The 10038-nt window shown below is 52.1% G+C and overlaps 2 protein-coding genes across 3 annotated transcripts; one reads left to right on the top strand and one right to left on the bottom strand.

Annotated features, from left to right (window-relative positions):
• The first annotated feature begins 1445 nt into the window (after positions 1 to 1445).
• On the top strand, positions 1446 to 2839 carry CYREN (cell cycle regulator of NHEJ). 2 transcript variants are annotated; one of them, XM_058420408.1, is made up of 4 exons: positions 1446 to 1820; positions 1904 to 1970; positions 2323 to 2491; positions 2573 to 2839. In XM_058420408.1, exons 1-4 carry the CDS (start codon positions 1702 to 1704, stop codon positions 2692 to 2694), a joined length of 477 nt encoding a protein of 158 aa, XP_058276391.1. In that variant the 5' UTR covers positions 1446 to 1701; the 3' UTR covers positions 2695 to 2839. The 2 variants fall into 2 exon arrangements, with proteins under 2 accessions (XP_058276391.1, XP_039919107.1); XM_040063173.1 differs by having other exon boundaries at positions 2323 to 2839.
• A 505-nt stretch (positions 2840 to 3344) lies between these two features.
• On the bottom strand, positions 3345 to 9011 carry TMEM140 (transmembrane protein 140). The gene is made up of 4 exons (XM_040063172.1): positions 8979 to 9011; positions 8650 to 8851; positions 6574 to 6692; positions 3345 to 4959 (listed from the first exon to the last, which is right to left on the bottom strand). The coding sequence occupies exon 4, from the start codon at positions 4934 to 4936 to the stop codon at positions 4286 to 4288; it is 651 nt and encodes a 216-aa protein (XP_039919106.1). The 5' UTR covers positions 4937 to 4959; positions 6574 to 6692; positions 8650 to 8851; positions 8979 to 9011; the 3' UTR covers positions 3345 to 4285.
• Positions 9012 to 10038: the final 1027 nt, after the last annotated feature.

The following is a 10038-nucleotide window of genomic DNA, read 5'->3' as shown; positions in this document are numbered from 1 at the left end:
CACACCTGCACACCAGGATGAAACAGACATCCAGGAACAAAAACAACTGCCTTTGCTTGGATGTATTTTGTTGCCTTGCCATAGGTGTCTGCTACCAACCAGAGCAGAAATCCTGAGTCATACTTTGAAATGCTTCTGCTGGAGTTCAGAAGCTACATAACGCCTAGCAGCTACGTGATGGTGGATAGGAGGAGGGATGCCAAGACCAGTATAGGGATCTCTGTCACTGGAGCTCTCTCTCCCCCTAAGCCCCCCAACATCAGGGCAAGTGCTGTGCTCATAGTCTTTGAATGGACTAAGCAGATACATTTAATCTGCTTACACATTGCCATGGAGCTTTCTGCTGCTTATGTCCTTGGCTGTATTGGGAGTTTATGGTACTGGTGTTCCTTGGCAGATCATACACTGCTGGAAAATGAACAGCCCTTCATGAGCTGTATGGGTAGCCATACACATAGATAGCTGTTCAAGGGCAACACTGCTGGATACCAAAATCCTCACTACAGGCATATTCATGCTACAGGTTGTAGCAACAGTTGTTGTCCGTGGAGTAACTTGGTCCTGTGGACAACACTCATTGGATAACCTCACCTTCCATTTCAAGGGCTTCCAAGATTAACAAGTCCTCTGCCAGACACTGAAGTACAGGGTTTCCACCTCAGTGGGATGTGATACAACTAATGGTGCAGCTGTTCTTCATGCTAGTCTGAGCTAATGTCTCCTCAAATCCAGTGCTGACTTCAAACTAGTTTCAGGAATTCCCAGGGTTAGTCTGTGAGTTTAGAGAGCTCTCAAATGGGAGCCTTTGTTTGCCTCTCAAAAGGCCAAGAAAAATTGTGGCTGTATTCCAAGCCCTGCAGGGTTGACTACCTTGCATAGGTGTTTTAGAATCTACAATTACAAAATTATAGAATGATCTGGGTTGGAAGGGACCTAAAGCTCTTCTAGTTCCAACTCTCTGCCGTGGGCATGGCCACCTTCCACTAGACCAGATTGTTCAAAGCCCCATTCAACCTGGCCTTGAACACTAACACGGATGTTACTTTCTTCCAGATGTTATCTTCCAGCTCTCAGAGGGTCAGTTGAGATTTCTAGAGAGAGACTACTTTCTGGTTTGTTTCATAAGTAGGACTGAAAGCAAAATAAAAACCCCAGAACAGGGAAAGAAAGTATAAAAAGCATGCGCCAGCCCGAGGCTGCTATGCAAAATGATGCATTAGCACAACATTGATAGCTGTGCCAGAAGCCTGGAGGGAAGGAACGATCACGTTGTTTTGCAAGAACAATGCTCAATATGTGTATTCCCGGAGGGGCTTTACCTCCATCCTTGGCCCAGGCTCCCTTCTCTCCCGGCTCCCCGGCACAAGCCCCCGGCCGAGCCGTGCTGCGGGGCCCCCTGCGCACCCGGGACCGTAACGGAGCGCTCGGGGGCGGGGGCGGGCCCGGCCCGCAAGGCTGCCCCCGGGCCTCGGAGCACGCGTCCTTCCAAACGTGTCGTCTGCTCCGCAGCTGGCCCAGGGCCACGTTTGCTTCGTGACGGAATACTGAGGGGCGCGCAGCCTCATCCACCGCCTGCCTGCCTGCCTGATCAAACACGGGGCTCCGTCGTGGCCTGGCTTTTAGGACGGCCCGGGGCTGCTTTTCCAGCTCGGGCGAGGAAGCGGCCTCGGCCGTGACGGGCGGAAGGATCTCCGCGTGCGCATGGCGGCGGGCGCGCGGCGGCGGCAGCTCCCGGCCTGGATGGGCGCGGCGGGGGCCGAGCGGGCGGCGGCGGCCCCGTCCCCCGGGGCCGGGCGGCGGCGGGCGGCGGCGAGGCGCAGGTAGCGCCGCTGGGGCTGGGGCGGTGGGTGGGAGGGCGAGCCCGGGCGCCCCCCGCTCTGACCGTCCCCTGTGCACTGCCCAGGCCGGCGGCGCTGCACTGCATGAACGAGGCGGAGCTGGTGGAAGTGGCCCTGGCCGTCCTGGCCGAGGTGAGCCGGGACCTCCGAGGGTGGGAACGCGGCCCTGACCGTACCCGAGCACGGCCGGGCGGCAGAGCTTCGGAGGACGGGCAGGCAGCGCTGCTGCCCGCGGTCCCTGGAGGCCCCTCTCTGAGCGGGTCGGAGGGCTCTGCCGGCTGCCGCACGCCTTTCCCCCCCCCCCCCCCCCCCCCCCCCCCCCCCCGCTCTGTCCCGGCAGCGCGCCGCTGAGCAGAACCGCGACCGCGGACCTGGGGCCTGGCGAGGCGTGGCTCACGGGACGGAGGGCTGCCCTCCTGCTCCGTGGTGAGCTCCAGGCGTGAAGTCACGCACGCCCGGCGCTTGTTGTTTTCCCTCTGGTCAGAATCTACAGTGCGAGGAAGGTGAAGAGAAGGCCCGGTCCGGGAGCGAAGAGGAGCAGGAGCTCCCGCCAACACCAAACGAGGTTTCTGGAAGCACAGCCAACACGGATGGAGGCAGTAACCACGGTCCTGCACTTCCATCCCCTGCTGGTGCTGACGAAGAGAGAACAGGCAGGGAGGACTCTGAGGACGATGTCTTGAAATACGTCAGGGAGATATTTTTCAGCTAACATCACCTCTCTGACTTCCCAGGAGAAGAGGGCACTATGGGGAGGGTGTCTCCTGCGACCCTGAGAACGGTGGGAGGAGGACCTGGAGGGGGCTGTGCATCCATCTGCTGTGTTGGTGCCCTGTGGATGGTAGGATACCCATGAAGGAAGGCCAGAAGGGGGAAGGAAGGAGGTATTCAGTTCTCCCACTCTGTGCTGGGCTCAGTGGGATTTGGTTCCAGATTAGGATGTGTTCATTTCTGTTTCACATTTCAGAGCATGGACTGATTAAAGAGGACATTCGGGTTTCTGTGAGTATCCCTTCGGTGGGTCAGTGTTGGGCACGGAGGGAGCAGGGAGTTGCTGACCTGAAAGACCTTTGCTGGCAGAGTGACATGGTCATGGTTCAGCCTTGGGGGGCTCCCTTGTCCTTGTGGTCCCTCTGTCACAGCTGCAGTGGGGCCTGGCAGGCTGTTCCATTTGGTCTGGTGCTGAATTTGCCTCCAGACTCCAGCACTCCTCCCAGTGCTGAGGATGACATGCAGGAGCAGACTGGCAGGGGCCAGGACAGGGGGCAAACCCCATGGCAGCATGCGCAGGGGTCTAGGAAGCGATGAAGATGGCTCAGTGTCCTCTTCCCAATCCAAAAAGGGGACGAGCAAACACGTAAGGCCAGGTGTGAAAACATGTATTGAAATGAAGAATTGGTCAAATCAGCATCACCAGCCTCATCCCCACCAAGGCTGAAGCAAATGAGAAAACAGACCCTCATGTCCCTTGAAACAAATTCACTCAACAGCAAAGGATATCACTGTTAAGCAGGCATTCTTTATTTACATAAGTTTTCCCAGCCACTGGATGTATTAATGCAGTTTATATTTACAAGGCTTTTACATATTCACTACACAGACAAATCAATTACTTGAAACGGCTATTTTGAAAAATGATTATACAAACAGGAGTTAACTATTTCAGTCTTTTCTGCCATCTAGTGTCCTTTAGGGATTATTACAACCCCTTTAGGAGTATCGATGGTCATTCAATTGTCTTCATCAATTGTCCTTTTATTGCACTTTCTTAATTGGTGCATGCTCAGTCTGTTATCTTGTTTTCAAACTACAAAACTGGTTCTTTCTGGTGTTACTTCTCTATTGTCCTAGATGGCTTTCTTCACAGCCTTGAAGGCTGGTTGTTGATTGGCTGCTTATTTAAGTGATATATATATATATATATATATCTCCTGTCTATTTACAAAGAAATTACATATTTGGTTACAGTTCCCTGAATATTTGTTAGTTCCTAGTTGAACATAATCTACAGATCCTGTTTTTAAACTCCCTTTATCTTTGTTAGATTTTAGGGCTAAAGATTTTAAAAGAATTTTGTTAGTTAATTACAGATTTAATCACATACTATGAGATAGTAGCAACTTTTTTTACTTAGACTAGGTATGGGCTGAGGGCTGTGTCCACTGTGTGCTGGTTATGCTGCCTTCACTGCTCTTTGGGGCCAGGAGTGCTGTCACTTTGATGGTGTGCCCCAAACTGAGGAGTGTTGCATGCTGTTATACCTGGGACACTTCTGTGCTGTGCTGCGGCTGTTGGTGTCTGTTGCCAGCTTGATGCAGGAGTTCTGCACATAGCAATGAGCCACAGCATGATGCACACAGCAGTGAGCCAGAGCATGGCTCGACATGAGCCTTTGGACTGGGAATCAGATTTTTGCTAGGCAGTAAAGCTATATTTGGATTACTATTTTAAATCATGCTACTGATAGGTCTTGCATCTTCTTCACTGTCAAATCTTAGTGAGCAGGGCCTCCTCCGGTAAATGGCTTTGACACGTGTGTGCTTGGCCCAGCTGAGGTACATGGTGGCAGTGAGAATCTGGAGCAGTAGCAGAGCCTCGGTCCCAAGCAGTGCCAGGAAGCCTCCAGTGAAATCAGAGAGATGAATCCACCGTGAGGTTTGTAAAAGAAACATACCCAGGCCTCCAGACAGGATTATCATCTTGATGAAGGGTATGATGTACATCATCTCCCATCCCTCTCTCTGCCCTGTGCAATTCACAATTAAAACAAAAAAGAAGTAGAAGAGGATGAAGACCAGGCAGGAATACACACAAAACCTGGCTAGTGCTATTTCTAGTAGACTGATGCCTATTGCCTCTAGATGCTTGTTGTCCAGGCACTGCAGCTCCCCAGCTGTATCATTCCACAGGCAGAAGTTGTAGAAGCCAATGCGTTTGTCAGGGAGGTTCACCAGGTTTCCTGCTTCGCATAGCAGTGCATAGAACATCAAGGCCAAGGTCCCAACAATCTCCAGTAAAGTCAGCATGTGGAACAGGTTCTCGGTACATCTCTTTTGCAGCAGACCCATCCTGATGCCTGCATGCTTTCTTGCTACCATGGTAAAAGTTGCTGTGGGGATGCCTGTTGCAAAACACAAAGGGGGGAACTCCTCAATTGTTGCCTCTTATGGCACCCTTCCCAAGATAGGCTCTGAGCCTTATGGCTGGGGTCTAGGGACTCCCCTTGCAAATAGGAATTATCTCAGTCCTGCCTGGGACCGTGCTGCACACGTGTTACTAGGCTGAGGAGGGTGCATTTGGTGCACCTTTGGTCACACCAAAGGTGGCTTAATGATGTCCCATGCGTGTACTAGTACTACTGGGAGGAGAGTATGCCTCAGCCCCACACATGCCCTTTGCACCATGGTCTCACTGGAAAAGAGACATTTGTCATGGTAAGAACTGGTAAAAAGCAGGATAAGAGCTATTCTGGGATAATGCCTTTCTTTCAGTTTTTATCAGACAAGGACATCCCTTGTGATCTTTGGACTATTGAGTAAAAGAAGTAAGGGTTAAGAGCTATTCTGGGAAAATGCTTTTCTTTCAGTTATGATCAGACATCCTTGGTGATCTTTGGACTACTGAGTAAAGTGCAGACATGACAGGATCTGAACTGCAGGGCTCCCCTTGCCTCCCTGCCCTTGTCCTATAGCTCTGGGACACCCAGTGTCATTGATACCACCTATTTCCAGCATCTGAGCTCCACATGCAGGTCTTTGCATGCCTGTAGATTAATGAGCACAGCAGGACTGAATACCTACAGCTCTGCTACCCACTGAGGCTAGCAGACATGGTGCTCCTGCGTCTTCGTTGCCTGGGGACCAGTGCCCTGCACAGACAGGCAGGAGCCCAGCTCCTGGCCTGAGGCACCCTGGATTCACCTGCTGCCATTTGCCTTCCTCTGAGGCCCAGGGACATGGCTGCTACTGAGATACACCTGTGATTTTCATCTACCTTGCTCCTCTCTCAGACTGGTTGGAAAACCTGACTGTTCCTCTCCCCACAATGTATACTGTCCTCATTGTCGTCTTGTAGGTTTCTGCTTCACGCTGTAAAACAGGGAAGTGGCATCGGGAAAGCGTATCACTGGCTGCAGCGCCACATGGCAGTGAAGCACTGTCCGCCCAGGTTTGCAGAGAGGCATAAACACAGGACTCACAGACCTTGGCTTCAAGCTCAGACTCAGGCTTGAGTCTGCAAATAACTCTTCCTCCCTCTGACAAGCTTTATCTGCTGAGAATCATTTACCACTTTCCTTCAAGAAGTTCACATGGGCCCTACCGTCCTCTTCCACTACCCAGTGGTATATCATCCTTCAATCCTCTGTGGGTCATTTACTTAAGAATTGGACTCTGGGTCCCTTCCAGTTCAGAATAGTCTGTGAATCTGTGATATCCTGGATGTCCTTCTAGACCATCACCCAAAGCTGATTGTGAATTTGATACAGACTCTGAGTTTTTAAAATTCCAGAAGAAACTCCATTCAATCTGTACTCCAGTGCCTGATGGCAGTGCTGGTGACTAGAGATCTTTCAGCATCCCCCTTCCACTCCTCATCTCTCCCTGGAAACTTGGAAGTGGGCACCTCTGTTTAATGAGCACAAAGATGAAGCTTCTCAGTCCCAAACTTCTCCCAGGAGCAGCACACACACAGCATGGAAAGGGGGGTGGGGCAGGTAACAGCATCAGACACCAACCTGCCCACTTCTCTTTGTCACTTTTCCCTCACTTCTTGTAGTGTCCCTTGGAGGGCTTCTTCACAACAGGCTTCTGCAGAGACTGGAAGGTGACATGGAGGATGACTATTGTTCTGAATCTGCAATGAAGACACAAGCAATCAGGAAAATATCTATGCTTGGGCACAGACTGCCCTGCAGAATGAGACCTCCCGCAGATTAATTTCACCATGGTTTGTCTTGCCTCTAGTATTGCCCCTAGTATTGCCCCTAGTTTGTCTGTCTTACACATAGTCTCCTGCACCCAAGCATTGCTGCTCCTCTCCCTGTTCTGCAAAGGCTCACACCACTCATTGTTCTCCCTCTTCTCCCTCCTGCCTCGCAGCCCTCAGAGGAAGAACAAGCTGCACTTGGAGGGAGCTCTTGGCTGGCTGACCACTTCTCCAGGGATTCCTGTTAGACCTCAGGGCCAGGACCACTACAGTCCAGCTGACTCTTAGCCCTGCCCTCCCACCAACCCTTGCTGTCATATTTCTTTGGACCAGTTTCCTAAGGAAGGCAGGCTTGTAGAAATGTGGCTTTTTGTTCAATCATCTCACGCTCACTCCCTTGGCATCCATAAAATATAAAAGCTATTAAAAATTGTCCTAGTTGTACATGTTTACTAGAGAGGGGACAGAGAATTAAATTCCTGTCAGGTTTGTGGTAACACATGGCAGGGGTGGAGGACAGCCACCTCAGAGACCCTGTGCTGCTGTGTGATCTCTGCATGTATAAGGAAAGCCCATGGTATCTCCCAGAGGACATATTTTCCCAGTGATGTCCCTCCACTGCCAAATTGCTGGCATCTTTGCCTCCTGCTGCCTCCCCTGCCCAGCCCAACCCAACCCAGCAGGTAAACCCCTGTCCCTACGTGTGACTGAGGACCAGAAATATGCCTAGGATGGCTCTGTGCCAGCTTGCATCGAGAACTCGTGACTGGTTTGGAGGCAGTGAAGGCTGACACCTGGCACCCTGCCACAGTGCAGCCACAGATAGGATATTCCTGAGCTCTGCAGCTCGTCCCTGAGCAGGTTTGGCAGCAGCCTGGCTGAGAAGCAAGGGACAAACAGGAAAGAGCTCTCACCCAGTGTACAGCTTGGGTTTTCCTCAGACAGCGGCAGCCTCGCTGCCTCTAAGGAGATGTCTGTGCCTTTGGATGGGAGACTGTGGCTCTTCCGCAAAGGTGCAAGAAAGAGGAAGCTGAACATGGCACAGCAAGCCCTAGCCTGGATTCAGCCTCCTTGTTCCTGGACTGGCATTTGTGGAAACAGTGGGTTTCAACGTAGGAGAGCTCTGTAGCTCAGTCTCCCCAGCAGAGAGAGGCCCCATGTGAATGGCTGAGGAGCTCCCTGAGGTCTTTGTGAGGGAAATAAGGCTCCTAGCTGGGCACCCTCTGTGCTTTTGGGACTGCACAACCCTTTCCTCTGGTGCTCACAGGCAGAGGGGCAACCTTCCCAGGCTAGAGCTGTGCCTTCCTCCAGCAAGCAGCTGGCAGAGCGCCTGGGTACGGGGATAGGAAGACACACAGCTCTGGCACAGGATCTGGCCTCTGTGCAGAGACGAGCATCTCTGTGAGCCACTGGATGCTGCTGCAGTGGGGCTGAGTGCAAAGGGGCGAGGGAATGGGCATTTCGTTTTGCAGTGAAGAGCCCCCCAGACAACTTGACTTTCCTGCAACCCCTCTCACTGCCTTCTGAGGGGAGAAGTGCTGTACAAGAGTGATGGGAAACTGTCGAGCTTTGGACATTACGCTTAACTTTCAAGACATCTGTCTCGTCCCTTCACCACCTCCCCACCCCAGCTGTCCGGATCGTCTTTCCCCCCTCAGGCAGGATCAGCTGCAGAGAAACCGTGCGTGATAATAAGCTAAGGATTGCTGGTAAACAGAAACCAACCAGTGGCAAATGGAACTGACTGTGTGGGAACTGCCCTTAAAGCATCTTAGAGCAGGGGGAGGACCCTCCAAGACATCTGCACCCTACAGCACCACTTCTGGCAGTTCTCTCCAATGCCAGTGACATTAAAAAAGTGGGGGTCTCAGTGGAGGATACTTACAGGCTGCCCATTTAGGTGAGTGTGGAGCTGAAACACGCTGGAGAGGGCTGTGGTGCCGTTCGAGGAGCCGGGCGGGCCGGTGGCTGCTGTCCGTCCTGCGCTGGCCGCTGTCTGTCACCACAGCCTGCTTGGTCACGTGCAGATAGTCAACTGCTTTCCCTTTCGGTTCTGAGGGCACTGCTGGTTACCGGTGCTGCGTCAGCTGTAAGTGACCAAGAATACAAGCCAAGCCCAGCTCCTCCACAATCTGAGGGAGGGTCGGGCTCGGGTTTTCTTTCCTTCTCCCTGCTGTGCTAACCAGCACGAATAACTGACCGGGCTAAGCTCACCCACATCGTCGTGCTGTTAGAGTAGCTTGGCTGTCCATGAGGGCTTAGATGAATTTGTTCAGCTTTGTTTGGACACTTCTTTAGAAGTGACTGACTGTCCCAACACGGACCTCAGTACCTCAGCACTGCTGGAGTTCGCTGCCAACATGGCTCTTCTTGCACTTTGGACGCTGATCCCCTCCCTCTGCTTCCCGGGACACAATGTCACCCAAGTTCCCTTGCCTGCAGCCACCGTGCTCACACAGGCACGGTGCAGGGTGCCGAGGCGCCTGCTACAGGGAGCCACTGAAACCGAGTTATGTAAGGGGCAAAATTCTCCTTCCTTTAGTCCTCTGGGCGGATTTGTCTGTCCTGCTAGCAGTCTTTGTGGTGGGTCTGTTAGGTGGGCTGTGTGTTGGGGGTTGATGCATGTGGGACACCTGGCCATGAAGCTGTTCACAGATTCTCACCTAGTAATTCCATGGTTAGGCATGGTCTAGAAATTTCCATGTGGTACACGTGTTGTGAGCCTGTAGTACTGGCACTCACATCCAAGAGCGCAAAGTAGGTGAAAAGAAATACGGGAGGAAGTCCTAAGAGAAGCTTAATCAACAGAGACATGCAAGTGGCAGTGGGAGGATTCCTTCCTATGTGTCTCTGTGTGTGGAATAACTTTAGCATGGAGAGGGACAAGGATCTGGAACAACAGAGTTCACATCATGGATGGTTTAGACAGGTTCTGGTGGGTGGGGACAGAAATCCTGCAGCAAATGAAGCCCAGCAGTCCAGAGCTGCTGAGCTGGAAGCGGAGATGGAAGCCTTGGGGCTGAACATGACCATCTTCTAGCACTGGGGTTGAATGGCTGGGGAACAGGAATAAGAGACTTCTGAGGCAAGACCTCTATTCCAGTGGAGTACCATGCTTAAGCAGGAGGCATGTTTGTGCTCCCAAGAGGAGGGTCATGCAGTTTGGCAACATGCTATCCATTTTTCTGTCATTCAGGGAGAAAAAGGGTTTATAATTTTGATCTGGTGATCAACCAACTCCTTAGCTGATCTCAGCACCACAAGTGAAGTTGCT

The sequence above is a fragment of the Hirundo rustica genome, chromosome 4 (assembly GCF_015227805.2).
Source record: "Hirundo rustica isolate bHirRus1 chromosome 4, bHirRus1.pri.v3, whole genome shotgun sequence".
NCBI lineage: Eukaryota > Metazoa > Chordata > Aves > Passeriformes > Hirundinidae > Hirundo > Hirundo rustica.
The sequence above is the reverse complement of the archived record's forward strand: the minus strand, read 5'-3'. Positions and strand labels throughout refer to the sequence as shown.